Source organism: Peromyscus californicus, unplaced genomic scaffold (genome assembly GCF_007827085.1).
Source record: "Peromyscus californicus insignis strain IS unplaced genomic scaffold, ASM782708v3 Scaffold_15__1_contigs__length_86483966, whole genome shotgun sequence".
NCBI classification, from domain to species: Eukaryota; Metazoa; Chordata; class Mammalia; order Rodentia; family Cricetidae; genus Peromyscus; species Peromyscus californicus.
This window is the reverse complement of record NW_026294447.1, coordinates 21156413-21175301: the sequence shown is the minus strand read 5'-3', so window position 1 is coordinate 21175301 and position 18889 is coordinate 21156413. Positions and strand designations below refer to the sequence as shown.

Sequence of the window (18889 nt, the reverse complement as noted above, 5' to 3'; positions counted from 1 at the left end):
AGGAGCAGGAGGAGGTGACCCGAGGACCGAGACGGTGGCCTCGGTGCTCACCGCGGGACTCCGGAGTAGCCGGCGCCGGGCGAGGCGGGCGGAGCGTGCGCGAACCAGCTGCGGGCGGCGCGCACGGATTGACAGCGCGGCGAGGCCGGCGCCCGGCGGCCTGAGGAGAGCCGTAGCCGCCCGCTCGCCCGCCCGCGGGAGCCCGGCGCCCCCGTCGTCGCCCCGCTCCGCCGCCGGCCTCCGCAGCGCCCCAGGTGGCCGCGGGCAGGGCGGCCGGGACGCGTTCGCTCCGCCTCCGCCGGCGCGGCCTCCGCCAGCCTCCCCGCCCGGCGCCCGGTCGAGCCTCCTCCTGCCCCCGCCCGGCTGGCGATGGACGCGGCCTCTCCCCGCTGCCGCCGCCGGCAGCTGCGCGCGGGCCTGCCTGTGAACCGCAGGGCCTGAGGAGCGGCGCGCGTGCCGGGGGTGGGGTCGGGACCCGCGCTGGCGGCCGCCGCTCGGGAGGACCTCTCGCTTCCTTGTCACCGGGTCCCCGCGGAGGAAGGGGAGGGACGAGCCGCGGCTTTTCCTGTGCCGCCTGCCTGGCTCGACCTGCGCGGCCTGCGGCTTCCTGGGAACTCGAAGGCCGCGGCCGGGCCTGGCTCTGCCCGCGGCCTGCTTTGGAGCGGGACCGGAGCTGGTTTGGGACGACGAGCCGGGGTAAGTGGGCCGCGGGGAGGGCAGGCGGGAGCGCTCGGCGCGCCGTCGGCGGGCTGGGCCTGCGCGAGGATCCGGGCGGCCGAGCCCGGCGGCGGGCTCCGCCGGAGCTGGATCCCGGCGCGGTGAGGTCGGCCGGCCGCCGCCGCCGCCGCCGCTCCGTCTCCGGCCCCTTTGTTCCCCTCCCCGGGCCCTCCGGGGCTTGGCTTGCTGGCCCCGGAGCTCCGGCCGCGCTCCCCTGGCCCTTGATCAGGCTCTGCTGCCCGGCGGGCACCGGGGACGTCCCGCTGGGCCTCCCGAGTTCCGGGAGCCCCCGCAGCCCGGCCGCTCGCCTGCTTCCCCTCGAGCACGCAGGCTTGGGCTGCTCCAGGACTTCGCCCTCCTCCCCCAGGCAGGTAGCTAACTCGGCCGGCCGGGCTGGGTGGCAGCCGCTCGGCTCCGGCCTTGGGCAGGCCGAGGGTGGCGGGGGCAGCCCCGCCGGGCGCCGCCGATGGGTGCCCGCCGCGACCCGCCTCTCGGTTCCCACACCGGCCGGCAGGTGGATGGCGTGGGACCCAAGGCTGGCTGTCCTTTGGCCGGGCGCTTTTGGAATGACTCGCCGTACCTAGACTACTTCTCGATTTTTAAAAAATTTTTTTAAATTAAAAACTAACTGCCCCATCTTGTGGGAACCGAGAGTGGCCCATTTTTCCCCCTCACCTTGGTAACCTGTTAGTTGCATTTACTTTAAGCATTAAAAAAAAAAAAAGTTTTAAGAACACTTGCCAAGGCTGCCAGAAGTTCTAACCAGTATTTCCTCCCCCTCCCCCCCCAGGTAGATTTCATAGTTAGTTACTGTTTGTAATTTGGACATATTTTGGAGTAAGTTTGAGAATTCAGTATTTGTGAAGTAGTTGTGACAGGAGACATTCACTTTGAAGGAGAATGTGTAGTTTCCTTAAAAGTGCTGGATCTGACCCGTGTCTGAAACCCAGTTTTTTGTTTTTATTTTATTTGCAGGGAGACGTTCGCTGGCAAAAGAACTTTTTGGTAGGTGTTCTTTGCTTTTTGGCACCGACATTGGTGATAACAGTAGTGGGATCCAAAGCTTGTTTCACTGTTTGACAAAGACAGCTCTGGTTTCTAGTTAACTAGCAACCTAATCAGCATATACTTACTCTTGTGTTAAAACTATTTTGTGTTTAGTGTACCTGAACAGTAAGCCCAGGGAAGTAGAGGAACGTTGAAAACTGCTGCTACCTATAGCGTACTTTTTGAGGTATTACAGGAGTTTTGAAGTTTGGAAAGTTTTTTAAAATCATGTGTATTTATTTATTCTTGTATGTGTGTGGGCATGTGCATGCCATGGTGCACATATGGAAATTAGAGAACAACTGTGTGTGTGTACACATATACGTATGTGTGTGTATGTGTGTGTACACATATATGTATGTATACTAGTTTGGGGACCTTACAAAAACTTGGTTCTAGCAGATGTACAAGAAAAAAGTTTAAACACAGGCTGATCAGTTCTGAGCCTTTGAAAACCCTTTTTCCTTTTTTAATTTAGGCAGAGAGGCATTTTAAAGACCATGGCGGAGGTGGATCCTGATACGTTGCTGGAATGGCTGCAGATGGGACAGGGAGATGAAAGGGACATGCAGCTAATAGCCCTGGAACAGCTCTGCATGCTGCTTTTGATGTCTGACAATGTGGATCGCTGTTTTGAAACGTAAGTGCGCTCCTCTATCATCTTCCTCTGGGGTCGCTGTAGTGACATCTGTGTCCAGCCATTTGCTGACGTCGGTTTGTGCGAAAACTTCACGAGTGAACTTTAAAATGTCTGTAGCTCTCTGTTTACTTTGCTGAGAAATAAAAGGTGGCGGGAAATGGAGCCCTGGTCATGATAATTGTGATTATGTAAATACATATTTGTTGAATGAATGTGAATTAGGAATACTAATATTAACCCATAGCTTGGTTGAGTCAGTTATGAAACATCTCGTAAATTGAGGAGACTGTAAATGTTTATCTTCTTTAAAGCTGTTTCTATACCATGTGACTGACTGGGTGGGAAAATAAGATGCGAACTGCCTGCTTGGATTTCATATGTCATTGTGCTTTTGTTAAAATAACTTTCTGGTTTGTAAGTTTCATTTTGAGACGTTTCCTTGGTTGTTACACAGAGTGTGTGTGTGTGCGTGTGTGTGCATGCGTGTGCGTGCGTGTGCGTGCGTGCCACGGTCGGCATGTGGAAGTCAGAGGACACTTTGGGAATTGATTTCTCGTCTCAGCATCTGGGTTCCAGGATTGAACTCAATTTACCAAGCTGAGCCATCTCATCACCCCAAATTTGGAGAGCTTTAAACAGTTCTATTCAGAGATGATAATACAGTTTGCATAAAAATATAAAAGAAAACTCACTACTCGATAGGCCACTAAAGTCATGTTTTTCCACTTGTGTGATTCTAGTTCAGTAAAAGAGTATTTTCCTGAGTTCATTTATGTTTATAGTTTATCTGAATTCCAATAAGTCATTAAAAACTTTTTATATGTGCTTTAATGCTATTTAAAGGTAATTAGAAAATGTCTGAGATATTGGCCTAAAGCTTGGTGTAATTGATGCTTTTGAGGTAGAAACAGACTATTACTTGCAAAATCTAAATTATCTTTTCAACTTGTGTTTTTCTCGTTTGATTTAAGTAATAGTTTGGATTTTTGTTAAAACAGTATTATTTTAGCTGGCTATGGTGGCTCATGCCTTTAACCCCAGCACTCGGGAGATGGAGGTAGAAAGAGCAGGAATTAAAGGTCATTCTTGGCTACATAGTGTAGCAAACTTTGTTGGACTGTCTTTTATGGGACTGCCAGCTCCTCAATAATGGTGTTGAGACTTAATATTAATTATGAAAGCTTGGCCTTAGGTTAGGCTCTTTCCCAACTAGCTCATAACTTAATTAACCAATATTTTTTTAATCTATATTCTGCCATGTGGCTCGGTTACTTCTTAGTATGGCACCATGCTACTTGCTCTAAGTCCACTGGTGAAATCCATCTGCCTAGATTCCTCGTCCAGTTTTTCTCTCTGCCCAGAAGTCCTGTCCATTCTCTCCTGCCCAGCTATTGGCCATTTAGCTCTTTATTAAACCAGTTAGAAGGCGCCTTAGGCAGAGATACATCTTTACAGTGTAAACAAACATTTCAAAAAAAACTCAACATAGTCTAGTCCAAGCCAGCCTGAGCTACATAATACCCTGTCTCAAAAAACAAAACAAAACAAAACAAAACAAAAACAACCCAAGTGGGGGTACTTGGGGAGAGGCTCAGGGGTAAGGGCTTGCCCTAAGGCTGAGGACGTGATGGAGTGCCCAGAACCTGTGTTGCAGGAGAGAAGCAGTGCCAGGGATTGTCCTCTAACATGTTTGAATTCAGGGTTCTTTGAAGTCCTTACAAACAGCAAGCTTCCACACCCTAGGGGTTGGCTTAACTCCTCCCGTTCGTCAGTAGATTTTTTTTTTTTTGAGGCAGGGTTTCTCTGTACAGCTCTGGGAGTCCTGGAACTCACTCTGTAGTTCAGGCTGACCTTGAACTCTCAGAGATCCCTCTGCCTCTGCCTTTGCCTCTGCCTTCTGAGTGCTGGGATTAAAGGAGCATGCCGCCGCCGCCAGGAAGTCAGTAGATTCTTAAAACAATAATTGAATTTCTCCATGAATAACTTGTTTTAACAGGATTTATAGAAACATGAGGTTGAGTCTTAAGTATTCATATATTTCATTAGAGTCGCCACTAGATTGAGAGTTAGTTTTTTGTTTTAAAGGTTTATTTATATTTATGTGTACGTGTGTCTGCATTCATGCAGTGTGCCTGAAGAGGCCAGAAGTGTCCTCCCCTGGACTGGAGTTACAGGTGGTTGTGAGCAACCGGATATGGGTGCTGGGACTGAGCTTGGTTCCTCTGTAGCAGCTTTAAGTGCTGCTCTTAACTGCTGAGCCATCGCTTCAGCCCACTTTTTGCATTTTAAAAAGTCATTTGCACCCCCCCCCTCCCCCCGGGGGGAGGGGCTGTAGCTTGGTGGTAGAGTTTATCTGTGTGGGGTTAGGTCCTTAGCACTGCTGGAGGAAAAAGTCACACTTGCCAGTTGACTGTTACTTGATATTTTCTGTTTAGTGTGTATACACACACACACACACACACACACACACACACACACACACATACACACAGGTTTTTTTTTTTTTTTTAAAGAAATATTGAGGTTTCCTTTTTTAAAAGCATGGTGATTTATTATTGTGCCTGCTTGTGCACACATGACCATAACGTGGAGGTCAGAGGACAGCTTTGGAAAGTTGGTTCTCGATATCCACCACTGACCTGAGTTCAATACCTGGGATCTGCATGCCTTCAGAGAAGAGAAACCTTTATAGTCTCGATTTATGAGATGCTTCCAAAGTGGCTCCTGCTCCTTCTGCCCCCACCTTCCAAGTTTTGGCATTTAAGTATGTGTCACCATAGCCAGCTAAAATAATACTGTTTTAGCAAAAATCCAAGCTATTATTTAAAAATCAGAAGAGAGAAGCATTGAAAAGGCTGTATAGAGTTAGCAAGTAATATAGTCTGTCCCAGGGACTGGACTGTTTGTCATGGTTGGTGGCAGGTGCCTCTGTCTGCTGAGCGGTCCCACTGGCCCAAGTCGAGGGATTTATAACAGCATTTAAAGAAACTGTTACTATGTTAAAACAATTTAGAGGATAGTTCCAAGAAATTCCATGTATTTATGGACTTGTGTGTACATGCATGTCGAAGCTGATTTTTTCCTTCTACTTTGTAGCTCCTAGATATTAGACTCAGGTCAGCAAGCTTGGTGGCACGTGCCCTCTATTGAGCATTGCTCTCATTGGACCTAAAGAAGTTTTTATTAAAAAAGATTTATTTGTTTTTAGCCATGGTGATGCACGCCTTTGATCTCAGCACCTGGGAGGCAGAAGCAAGGGGATCTCTGTGAATTCAAGGCCAGCTTGGTCCAGAAAAATTCCAGGACAGCCAGGGTTGTTAAATAGAGAAACCCTGTCTAGAAGCAAACAGACAAACAAAAAAGATTGATTTGTTTTTATTTTATGTGTATGGGTGTTTTGCCTGCATGTATGTCTGTGCCTTGAATGCATGCCTGGGTGTCCACAGAGGCCAGAGGAGGGCATTGGAGTCCCTGGATCTGGAGTTACAGATGGTTATGAGCCATCTTGTGAGTGCTGGGAATTGAACTCAGTCCTCTGGAAGGCAGCAAGTACTTTTAACTGCTGAGCCGTCTCTCCAGCCCCTGAAGGAGAACTTTTTAAAAGGAAATTTTAACAATGTAAAATTGATCTTATGAAAAATTCTATATCTTCACAAACAGCTATGATGTGTTTTCTTCCCTTCTATGCCTGTTTCATATTTTGTGTAATGAAATCTTAAGAAAATGAAATTAAAATTAATTTAGATTTGATGTACACTCTGAAGGAACAGGACTTTGTAATTATTATTTAGGATTTATTTATTTTTATTTTGTTTGTCTGAGTGTTTTGCCTGCATGTGCATCTGTGTGTCCAGGGGCCCTTGGAGGTCAGAGCAGGCAGCAGATCCCTTGGCACTGGAGTTGAGATGACTGTGAGCTGCCGTGTGGTGCTGGGATCTGAACCTGGGTCCTCCCTTGCAAGAGCAATCTATGCTCCTAACCCTTGAGCCATCTCTCCAGCCCCAGGATATTTTCAGTGAGATTGGTTAGTCCTGGTTCATGTAGCATGGCAGTTATGTTCTCCAAATAGACGTCGGTTAACATTTCTTCACTACCCCTCTCACTGACCTTTGCTTCCCCTTCTCTTCTATGTCGTGAAAATTTCTAAGATTTACTTGCTGTAGGATGTTGTGATGTGGGAGTGAGTGGCTCTGTGCTTGTCTGTATACTATGGCGCCTGTGGCCGTCAAAACAGGACAGCTGACAGGGACTATTCTGTTCTTTCACTCTCTTTCTGGGGTTGAATGTAGGTAATTTAGCAAGTGCGTTCCCAAGCTGAGACCACTTGCTGGCCCTGTTCCCCTTTCAGTCCTGGTTTGCTCTCCTCATTCTGCAGCCATATACTCTTCTTCACAAGAAATTACATTGTGACTTTTGGTTATGGTATTCTGGCCGTAGGCTCAAGGTCTTTTTCTAAAAGATTTACTTCTGTTGTATGTGTATCAAGGGTTTTGCCTGCACATATGCACATGTGGTGTGAAGTGGGTGTCAGATCCCCTGCTACTGGAGTTACAGATGGGTGGGAGGCACCATGTGGGTGCTGGGAACCAAACCCGGGTCATCTGCAAGAGCAGCAAGTGCTCCAACCACCGAGCCATCTCTGCAGGCCCTACGTTCAAATTCTTCAGTCTTGTCTGCTTAGCTTCTGAGAGGCTTATTCTGTTCCTCTGTAAAGTAATGATTTGATTTCATTAGTGGAGAGGGTATATGTGGAAAAAATGTTTCGTGTGAAGTGATACCTAATTTTGAATTATATTTTGGTCCTTTATGTCTTGAAACAGTGATTAATTTGGGAGTCTTTCTGTCTTGTTTCTAGACAGGTTCTCATGTAACCTGGGCTGGGCTGAAATTTGTTAGCTAGCCAAGAAGGGCTTCGATTCCCCTGCCTCCACCTCTCTACAAGTATGTGCCACCATACCTGGCTTTGGGTTTTTTGTTTGTTTGTTTGTTTGTTTGTTTTTGAAACAGGCTTCTCTCTATAGCTCAGTCTGGCCTAGAACTCATCTGGTAACACAAGCTGGCTTCCAGCTGAAGGTAGTCCTCCTGAGTGCTGGGATTCCAGTTGGGCACCACCACATCTGACTTTCCTTCTGCCTCAGCTGCCCCAGCGCTACAATTTCAGACATGAGCTCCCTCCATCCAGCTTTTCAAGTCTTTTAAAGTCAACAGATAGGACAGATGAAAAACAAGATGTGCACACTTTTTTTGTTTTTGCTTTTTTGAGACAAGGTTTCTGGGTTCCAGCCCAGTCTGACCTCGAACTCACAGAGATCCCACTGCCTTTGCCTCCCAAGTGCTGGAAGTAAAGGTGTGTGCTGCCACCGCCCAGCAAGATGTGCATATTTTTAATATGCCATAGAAAATCATAAAGTCTAAGCTATGTTTAATAAATCCAAACATGCCCACATATTTATTTAATACATTTTGTCTGATTTGTGTGTATTGAAAGTGTGCTTCTGTGTAGTTAGGAAAGGACATAGTGCATGGAGAACCTGGCTTTGGAAATGGGCGGGAGCTGTGTTCAGAATCCTGCCTTCATTGCAGAGCAGTCCTGTGATCGGCTTTTCGAGCAAGCCCATTCCTAGTCCTTGTTGGGTTTTTATGAAAATCAAGTGAGATTAATACTTTTGAAATGCTAATGTGGTTCTTTTGCATACTAGTTGAACGATCTCCCCCCTGGGATTGTTCCGAATCTCCACGGTTTTGCTTGGCTGTCCTTTTGGAGTTAAGGAATATGCTTTTTTGTGATGCCGCACTGCTGCTTCTTCTCTTTTTCATCTGTTCAGAGAGCTACGTTTTCCTTAAGTTGTGTAAGTGAGAGTCCTACTCATCTTCCCTTTCACTGTTTGATGTATGGCAGGCATTTTTCTGTAGGCTAATCCATAATCTGAAAAGATTTTAGCCTCCCCTCCTGAAAGTATGGCTAGCATTTTCTTTCATCAGCTTGATATGGTACAAATTCTTATCCTAATAGTGAAATGTTTTCCTGAGGCTTGCCCAGTGATTGAGTAAAACCAAAACTTATTATAAGCCACAGTCATCCTAGGGTCCCCCCTGCTATATAGTCTTCCTGGTTCTGTGGGTTGCAGTCTGATTGTTCTTTGCTTTATATCTAGTATCCACTTATGAGTGAGTACATACCATGTTTGTCCTTCTGAGTCTGGGTTGCCTCACTCAGGATGATATTTTCTAGTTCCATCCATTTGCCTGCAAACCTCATGATGTCATTGTTTTTCTTGCTGCACTGCTTCTTAAGGTCTGAACTTATTGAGGCAGTGTTTCTGAAGGTAAAATAAATTGAAGGTTAATTTTTGCTTCCATTTGAGTTATCATTAGCCTCTCAAATGGAATAGGATACATAAGATAATGGATGGTCTTAGAGAAATGGTTTTGTTGGGTTTTCTGGCCCATGTCTATAATTGCAATGCTTAGGCTGAGGCAGGAGGATTATCATGAACTTGAGCCTAGCCTAGGGTGTAGAGTGAAACCCTGTCCTAAAAGACAAACAGAAAAGGAGTGACTCGATTGAGGAGTATTCAGATTATAGGATGCCTGGGGAGTTGGTCAAGAAGCGGTGGCATCCAGGCATGCAGAGGATTCGGGGGCACTTGGCTGATGGAGTGGGGACTGGATCGCTGAGTCTTTGGTGTATCATGAGCAAGGCCTTGGATTTTATTACAGGGGCATGGGCAGGGAGGGCGTTGGAGTGCTGAAAATGAGTGGTCTGGTGGTCTTTTTTTCTTCTTATGGTTCTGGGGATCAAGTTCACCTACCCAGCCCTTAAATTTGTCTTTTAAAACTATTACTTAGATCAGGTATGGTAGAACATACCTGTGACTTAGCACTCTAGAGGCCAGGCAAGACCTTGTCTCAAAGAACAAGTCACAGGCGGGTGGGTCGCAACTCCATGCTAGCACACTTGCACACACCAGGCTTAGTGTCAGCCTCCAGCACTTAGAGTGGTTCAGCTGCTGAAGGCTGGAGACCTGAGATGGATCCTGGAACCCCCTGGAAGGAGAGACCTGACTCCTGCAGTGTGTCCTTTGACTTCCATGTATACACCATAGCGTAGGTATAGCCACACCCAGGTAAATAAATACAGTTCAGTCAACACAAACCCACACTGCAGCAGCAGAAGTGCAGAAGCAAACACACTGAGTTCTCCGTTAAGACAGGCTTCAGAGAGGTTATAAAAGTGCTGGTTCCCGCCTCACCGCCACTCTGCTCCCAAATGCTCCATTTGGTCATTTTTGTTTTAACTTCGCACATAAGAAGCTGAGTATTTTCAGTTTTATTTATTTCATGAAGCAGAGTTGGGGGTACTTTTTCTAATTTTTAAAAAATGATTTATTGATTTTAATTCTATGTGCATTGGTGTTTTGCATGCATGTCTGTGTGAGAGTGTCAGATTCCTTGAGCTGCAGCTGCAGACAGATGTGAGCTGCTGCCACGAGTGCTGGTGGTGACCCAGGTTCTCTGGAAGAGCAGTGTTTACAACTGCTCAGCGATCTCTCCACCCCCACTTTCTTAGGTTTTTATTACGCTTTATTTATTGTATGTGTGTGTATGGGCAAGTGTGCCACAGCCTGCTGGTGGAGGTCCGAGGGCAGTTTTCAGGAAATGTTCTCTCCTCCTACCATGGAGGCCATATTTGGCCTTAAAAGCCTTTTTTTTTTTTTTTTTTTTTTTTTTTTTTTGGTTTTTCGAGACAGGGTTTCTCTGTGTAGCTTTGCGCCTTTCCTGGAACTCACTTGGTAGCCCAGGCTGGCCTCGAACTCACAGAGATCCGCCTGGCTCTGCCTCCCGAGTGCTGGGATTAAAGGCGTGCGCCACCACCGCCCGGCCAAGCCTTTTTTATTTGGAGACAGTTTCTCTGTGTAGCCCTGCTTGGCCTGGAACTCACTCTGTAGACCAGGCTAGCCTCAAACTCAGATCCACCTGCCTCTGCTTCCTGAGTGCTGAGATTAAAGGTGTATACCACCATACCTTGTCTAAATACTTTTTTAATACAAATTTTTAAGGATGAGGGTTAGCATAAAGAATGCATTTTGTGAAGATACACCTGAGAGCTTAGGTATAGACTTCTCAAAGAGTTATAGTGTGTTAAGAGACCTTTGTGGGTGTTGTGGGTACTTATGGAGGCCATCAGGAGCCATCTTTTTAATTTAAATTTTATTATGTACTTATTTATCATTATTACGTGTATGTATATGGGGGGGCAGTACATTTGCTTGCCACAGCATGAATGTACCAGTCAGAGGACAGTTTTATGGAGTTGGTTTTGTCCTCGTTTTTATATGGGTTCTGAGAATCATACTCGGGTCATCAGGCTTGGGAGGCAAGCACTTTTACCACATGAGCCCTCGTGGTAGCCCAGCTCTTTTTTTTTTTGAGACAAGGTCTCCCAGTGGACCATGAACCTTGCCACTTAGACTAGGCTGTCTGACCTCAAGCTGTCCAACATGTCTCTACCTCTCCAGTCCTGGGAACATAAGCCCATGACTATATAAACAAGTATGCCCAGCTTTTTGTTGTTGCTGTTGTTTTAATTGTATTGTGTGTCCGTCTGTCAGTCTGTGTCTGTGATGCAAATGTACCACATCTAAGAACAGCTTTCTGGAGTTGGTTCTTTTCTACCACATGGGACTCAGACATCAAACTCCAGATCCTCGGGCCTTTTAAAAATTTTTGTCAATTATGTACGTCTGAATGTGGGTATGTGCACATGAGTGTAGGTGCTCTGAGGCCAGACATGTTAGCTCTCCTAGAGCTAGAGTTATAAGCAGTGTGAGCCTTCTGATGTGAGTGCTGGGAACCAAGCTCTGGTCCTCTCCAAGGGGGGCAAGTGCTCTGACCCTGTGAGTCATCTCCCCAGCCCTTACAAGCCGTCTTAGCAGATGCGTGGATGTGCTGGGGAAGAGTGAGTACGACCTGCACTAGTGTGTGAGGTCTCTGCTGGGGAAGAGTGAGTACGACCTGCACTAGTGTGTGAGGTCTGTGCTGGGGAAGAGTGAGTACGACCTGCACTAGTGTGTGAGGTCTGTGCTGGGGAAGAGTGAGTACGACCTGCACTAGTGTGTGAAGCCTCTGCTGGGGAAGAGTGAGTATGACCTGCACTAGTGTGTGAGGTCTGTGCTGGGGAAGAGTGAGTACGACCTGCACTAGTGTGTGAAGTCTGTGCTGGGGAGGAGTGAGTACGACCTGCACTAGTGTGTGAGGCCTGTGCTGGGGAAGAGTGAGTACGACCTGCACTAGTGTGTGAGGTCTCTGCTGGGGAAGAGTGAGTACGACCTGCACTAGTGTGTGAGGTCTCTGCTGGGGAAGAGTGAGTACGACCTGCACTAGTGTGTGAGGCCTGTGCTGGGGAAGAGTGAGTACGACCTGCACTAGTGTGTGAGGCCTGTGCTGGGGAAGAGTGAGTACGACCTGCACTAGTGTGTGAGGTCTGTGCTGGGGAGGAGTGAGTACGACCTGCACTAGTGTGTGAGGCCTGTGCTGGGGAAGAGTGAGTACGACCTGCACTAGTGTGTGAAGCCTGTGCTGGGGAAGAGTGAGTACGACCTGCACTAGTGTGTGAGGCCTGTGCTGGGGAAGAGTGAGTACGACCTGCACTAGTGTGTGAGGCCTGTGCTGGGGAAGAGTGAGTACGACCTGCACTAGTGTGTGAGGCCTCTGCTGGGGAGGAGTGAGTACGACCTGCACTAGTGTGTGAGGCCTGTGCTGGGGAAGAGTGAGTACGACCTGCACTAGTGTGTGAAGCCTGTGCTGGGGAGGAGTGAGTACGACCTGCACTAGTGTGTGAGGCCTGTGCTGGGGAAGAGTGAGTACGACCTGCACTAGTGTGTGAAGCCTGTGCTGGGGAGGAGTGAGTACGACCTGCACTAGTGTGTGAGGCCTGTGCTGGGGAAGAGTGAGTACGACCTGCACTAGTGTGTGAAGCCTGTGCTGGGGAGGAGTGAGTACGACCTGCACTAGTGTGTGAGGTCTGTGCTGGGGAAGAGTGAGTACGACCTGCACTAGTGTGTGAAGTCTGTGCTGGGGAGGAGTGAGTACGACCTGCACTAGTGTGTGAGGCCTGTGCTGGGGAAGAGTGAGTACGACCTGCACTAGTGTGTGAGGTCTCTGCTGGGGAAGAGTGAGTACGACCTGCACTAGTGTGTGAGGCCTGTGCTGGGGAGGAGTGAGTACGACCTGCACTAGTGTGTGAGGCCTGTGCTGGGGAAGAGTGAGTACGACCTGCACTAGTGTGTGAGGTCTGTGCTGGGGAAGAGTGAGTACGACCTGCACTAGTGTGTGAGGCCTCTGCTGGGGAAGAGTGAGTACGACCTGCACTAGTGTGTGAGGCCTGTGCTGGGGAAGAGTGAGTACGACCTGCACTAGTGTGTGAGGCCTGTGCTGGGGAGGAGTGAGTACGACCTGCACTAGTGTGTGAGGCCTGTGCTGGGGAAGAGTGAGTACGACCTGCACTAGTGTGTGAGGTCTCTGCTGGGGAAGAGTGAGTACGACCTGCACTAGTGTGTGAGGCCTGTGCTGGGGAAGAGTGAGTACGACCTGCACTAGTGTGTGAAGCCTGTGCTGGGGAAGAGTGAGTACGACCTGCACTAGTGTGTGAAGCCTGTGCTGGGGAAGAGTGAGTACGACCTGCACTAGTGTGTGAAGCCTGTGCTGGGGAGGAGTGAGTACGACCTGCACTAGTGTGTGAAGCCTCTGCTGGGGAGGAGTGAGTACGACCTGCACTAGTGTGTGAGGTCTGTGCTGGGGAGGAGTGAGTACGACCTGCACTAGTGTGTGAGGCCTGTGCTGGGGAAGAGTGAGTACGACCTGCACTAGTGTGTGAGGCCTCTGCTGGGGAAGAGTGAGTACGACCTGCACTAGTGTGTGAGGTCTGTGCTGGGGAAGAGTGAGTACGACCTGCACTAGTGTGTGAGGCCTGTGCTGGGGAAGAGTGAGTACGACCTGCACTAGTGTGTGAGGTCTCTGCTGGGGAAGAGTGAGTACGACCTGCACTAGTGTGTGAGGCCTCTGCTGGGGAAGAGTGAGTACGACCTGCACTAGTGTGTGAGGTCTGTGCTGGGGAAGAGTGAGTACGACCTGCACTAGTGTGTGAGGCCTCTGCTGGGGAAGAGTGAGTACGACCTGCACTAGTGTGTGAAGCCTGTGCTGGGGAAGAGTGAGTACGACCTGCACTAGTGTGTGAGGTCTGTGCTGGGGAAGAGTGAGTACGACCTGCACTAGTGTGTGAGGCCTCTGCTGGGGAAGAGTGAGTACGACCTGCACTAGTGTGTGAGGTCTGTGCTGGGGAAGAGTGAGTACGACCTGCACTAGTGTGTGAGGCCTCTGCTGGGGAAGAGTGAGTACGACCTGCACTAGTGTGTGAAGCCTGTGCTGGGGAAGAGTGAGTACGACCTGCACTAGTGTGTGAAGCCTCTGCTGGGGAAGAGTGAGTACGACCTGCACTAGTGTGTGAGGCCTGTGCTGGGGAAGAGTGAGTACGACCTGCACTAGTGTGTGAGGCCTCTGCTGGGTAGTTGCCGGGGTTATTTTAGAAGAAACTGTGAGTCCATTTTTAAATTCCCGGGTTCATTTGAGTAGAGTCAATAGTAGAGGATCTGAACAACACATGCGACAGTTCTTCAGGACTCATTTAAGTCCTAACACACTCCTGTGACTGTCATCTTGACGGAAAGCGTCTAGCTCAGTGGCAGACCTGACACGTTCAAGACCGTGCATTCAGTGTCTGCTCTCGAGTCACAGCTCATGGCCACACCAACTGTGGGGATTGTTACTCTGCTTATCAATTGTATTTTCTGTTTATGTGGTTTTTGAGACAGGGTCTCATGTATCCCACACTGGTCTGCTTCCACCTCCCAAATGCTGGGCTCACAAGTGTATCTGTTTCTGCAGTGCTGGGGATCCAACCCAGGCTTGTGTGTGCGAGGCAAGCACTCTGCCAACTGAGCTCTAGCCCCAGCCTGGGGGAAACGCTCTGGGTGGATGGGTGGATGTGTGTATAGATGTGTGTAACTTAGGGCCATACTGTTGCAGAATCCTGATTGGTCTTATTAAAAACCCGGAGTCCGATATCAGGGTGAAAGCTCAAAGATTCGAGAAGTAGAGCAGCAGCCATAGCCACCACCTCTTACCTCACCAACTCCTCAGCTTGAAAGAACGCGAGTTCGTCTCCTTCCACGTTATGTTCCTTTCTCTGCCCAGCCACGTCACTTCCTGTCTCAACCTTCCTGCTGCTGGGATCATTAAAGGTGTGTGCCACACTGCCTCACTCTGTTTCTTTTTTAGACTGAGTCAATCTCATGTAGCCCAGCATGGCTTTGAACTCACAGAAATCCAGATGGATCTCTGCCTCCCAGTGCTAGGATTAAAGGTGTGCGCCACCACTGCCTGACCTCTGTGGCTGGCTCTGTCCTCTGATCTTCAGGCAAGTTTTATTTCTTAGTTTACAAACAATATATTGCCACACCAAACTTATTAACGTGACTCTTTCTTCAACATCCACCACTAAGATATTTCAGATGTCATCATGAACAAATCCAACTCTAGTTTTGGCCAGAGAATGGTGGTATATTCCTGTAATCTCAGTATTTAGGAGGCCAAGATAGGATAATTGCCACAAATTTGAGGTCAGCCTGGGCTAAAACCCTGTCACAAACAAACAAGACTTGTTCCATTATTGTCCTGTGGCTGGTGCCGTCAGCCACTGCTTCCTTTCTCTCTAAACCCTGTCTTTCAGCAAATCCAGACTATTCTGTCTTTTAAAATTCTCTTAAAACTATTATTTCCGGGGCTGGAGAGATGGCTCAGAGGTTAAGAGCACTGACTGCTCTTCCAGAGGTCCTGAGTTCAATTCCCAGCAATCACATGGTGGCTCACAACCATCTGTAATGAGATCTGGTGCCCTCTTCTGGCCTGCAGTCATACATGCTGTATACCTAATAAATAAATAAATCTTAAAAAAAAAAACAACTATTATTTTCTTTTGCCTATTTTTGGGATGTCTATGGAAGGAAGAAGTAAGACAGGGTGTTACTGTGTAGCCCTGTCTGTCCTGGAACTTGCTATGTAGCCAAGGATGCTGAATTCTGATCTTGCAGAGTGCTCGGATTCAGATGTGCATCACCATGCTTGGCTTATGGAGTGCTGGAGACTGGACTCAGGGCTTCGGACACTCCAGGCAAGAAACCTACTAACTGACTTAGGCTCTGGCTTCCTCAGCCCTTTTTAAAAACTTCTGTTTTGAGGCAGAGCTTATTGGTTAGGCTGACCATGAATTTACTCTAGCCTAGACAGGCCTTGAACTTGGTGATCCTGCTTTAGCCTCCCAAATAGCTGGGATTACAGGCTTGAACCATCAGATCTGCTTGGTCTCTTATACTGAGTAGATGACTCATCTGTATTTAATTTTATAAAATCTTCCCTTGGTCATGTGGAAAATACTTTCCATTGGATTGTACAGATATTTTAAATGTTGACATATTTCATTTAACAGTATAAAAACTCAGATTTGTTACTATGAGTACTAATTATATCAAAAAAAGTCTTTATTGGGATGCTGTCAGCTCTTTGTGGCAATTATGTTCTCCAAAATTGTAATTTTTGCTTGAAAGCTTGACTTTTTATAATTGGTAACAAGTCCCATTAATTGTTTTACCTGCATTAAAAGGCCTGCTTCATTAAATTTTTAAGGAAATATTTACCAGATATCTTTATCACATTTCTTTTCTTTTTTTTTTTTTTTGAGACAAGGTTTCTCTGTGTAGTTTTGGTGCCTGTCCTGGATCTTGCTCTGTAGACCAGGCTGGCCTCAAACTCGAAGAGATCCTCCTGGCTCTGCCTCCCGAGTGCTGGGATTAAAGGTGTGTGCCACCCCCCCCATTTATTTGTTTATTTCTGTGTGAGTGTGTGTGTGTGTGCGTGTGCGTGTGCGTGTGTGTGTGTGTGTGTGTGTGTGTGTGTGTGTGTGTGTGTGTGTGCGCGCGTGTACACCAGCTTGCTAGCCACAGCATGTCTTGTGGAGTCCAGAGTTCAACTTTGGGGTGTCCGTTACGTGGGTCCTGTGGAATTGAACTCAGGTTATCAGGCTTGGTGGCAAGTTCCTTTGCTTGCTGAGTGACCTCACCACCGTTTGCTAGCTATCTAAGCCTGTATAATCAGTTTGTTTGATGTTCTTTGAGTGAAAATAGCCCGTGGTTCAGCTCTCAGACAGCTGAGCAGGTGTGTTCACTGACAAGCTGTTGCTCTTTGGTTGTGGAGAAGTGCGTCTGCTTTCTTCTCATTTTCTTTGTAGAATAGTAAAGAGATTTATATCTGAAGGGTTCAGATTTAGTATGTAATAATTTTGTTGCTCCAGCAAAGTTGTTCTTTGGTGAAATTGGCCTTTGTTTTCATCTTAGTTCCTGGCAGTGAAGAATGCAGTTACTAGTATTAATTGTAATTATGAGTATTCATTATAGCAACTAGTATTAGCTAGTATTAACTAGTATTAAATGTAGCTACTGCCCTCATCTCAATAAAGCACCAGCAATTTTTTTGTTAGTCTGTTTTGGAGACAAGTTCTCACTGTGTAGCCCTGGCTAGCCTGGAACTCACTTTGTAAATCAAGCTGAACTCACAGTGATGCCCCTGCCTCTGCCTCCCAAGTGCTGGGGTTAAAGACAGGGTCACCAGCTCCAGCAGTTTTAGCCTGCCTTTTTTTCACATCATTCGTGCACTTGTGGACATGGGAAGCTGTGCATCAGAAGAGAAAGGGCGATCTCACTGAATACCAGTGAGGTCAAGTTGAAGGACGGCTGAAAGGTCCTTTGTACTTTAGCGTCCTTCTCAAGTGGCCTGGCAGCGAGGGCAGATTTGAAGGGACTGAGGAGTGAGTGGGACATGGCGATGTGGAGACCGAGCTTATGGAAAACTTTTTTGAGAAGTGAGGGAAAAGGAGCTAGGTCAGAGGATAACTAATCCATAGTGTGACGTGGCTTTTGTCTAGGTCAGTGTGGCTTTTTTTCAGTCCTAGGGATCAGACGTGGGGCCTTGTTGTCTTAGGTAAGAGCTGTCCACTGAGCTCCAGCCCCAGTTCTGAGCCTTAAACTTTTAATGTGCGCAGTGAGAATCACCTGGGGCTCTTGTTAAACAAATTCTCTGATTGAGTTGGTCAGTGTTCCTTTTTTAAAATTAATTTTCTTTTGTATGTTTGAGTGTTTTGCCTGCGTGAACATCTGTGCACCACGTGTGTGCCTGGTGTTCTCAGAGGCCAGAGGAGAGCATCAGGTCCCCTGGAGCTGGAGTTACAGACAGTTAGGAGCCGCCATGTGGGTGCTGGGAGTCAAACCTGGGTCCTATGAAAGCAACGAGTGCTTTCAACCCCTGAAGCATCTCGCCAGCTCTGGTCTATATTCCTAACATGCTTCTAGGAAATGCAGCAAGAGTTTGTCAGAAAATTCCACAGAGCTGTAATCCCAGCATTTGAGAGGCCGAGGCGAGAGGGTCACTTAAGAATTTGAGGCCAGCCAGGGCTATGCAGCAAGTCTGGCTCAAAAAAATAAAAACCAAAACAAACCACCACCAACAAAAAACTGTATTGGGTGGCAAACCTCTGATATGTTATACTGATCAGAAGATTGTAGGAAAAGGTAAGCAGACTAGGTTCAGTGTAGGAAGTTGAACGGATTTAGTCTGACAGTCTGAGGACCTGGTACAAGGTTAAAAGGATGATCTATCTAGGATTAGTGTAGGGAAATGAATATATTCATATGGTGACTAGTGGCGTCCTGACAGATAAGCTTTCTCTAAGTTAACTATAACCACAGTTACGGACTTAAAATACTATCACTGGCCTTTAGTTTTTTGTTTTTAAGTTAATAGGTCGGTTTGAAGACTACTACAGTCTCAGACATGTGCGTGACTGCTGTGTAATAGGTTTACTGTGAAGAATTCTTCACGGGCTCTTACCTCATTCACCCTCACCCCTGTCCCTGGGCGCACGAATAGTTAAACAAATGCAAATGCTGACTGACTGGTGGAAATTCTTTCTGCTGAATACGTTTTCCATATGCAGACTGTTTCCTGAGTCTTGAGGATGTGAGAGTACCAGAGAAGGAGATTTAGGCTGGCTGGTCTTTGTGGAGAGCAGTGCTAAACTAACATCATTGTGCACTTTCTGTACTCCTGCACCCACAGACGGCCCTTTTCCTGTGTCCCTGTTTACTTCTACCCACATCCCCCATAGGGAGCGAAATCCCTCTGGTCAACTTACCTTTTTGTGACTAGGAAGTATTCATTAGTAAGACAAGTGCATATACTGCACAAATGTTAGACAGGCAGCAAGTGTGTGCTACTACTGCATTCTAATGTTCAAGACCATCCTCAGCGATAGAGCTTGTTGAGGCCAGCCTGAGATACACTGTGGCCCTGTCTCAAAATATCCCCACTAAAGGATAT

The 18889-nt window shown here is 47.6% G+C and overlaps 1 protein-coding gene across 5 annotated transcripts in view; it reads left to right on the top strand.

The window, feature by feature from the left end:
• The first annotated feature begins 437 nt into the window (after nt 1-437).
• Nucleotides 438-18889, top strand: part of Hectd1 (HECT domain E3 ubiquitin protein ligase 1) — a 95568-nt gene continuing 77116 nt past the window's right edge. For 2 of the 5 annotated variants that reach the window (XM_052738498.1, XM_052738496.1), the window contains exons 1-3: nt 438-696; nt 1693-1722; nt 2243-2404. In XM_052738498.1, the coding sequence (XP_052594458.1) occupies nt 2265-2404 (140 nt within the window). In that variant the 5' untranslated portion in view covers nt 438-696; nt 1693-1722; nt 2243-2264. The remainder of the gene's footprint in view (nt 697-1692; nt 1723-2242; nt 2405-18889) is intronic. The other 3 variants (XM_052738497.1, XM_052738494.1, XM_052738495.1) reach the window with 2 other exon arrangements.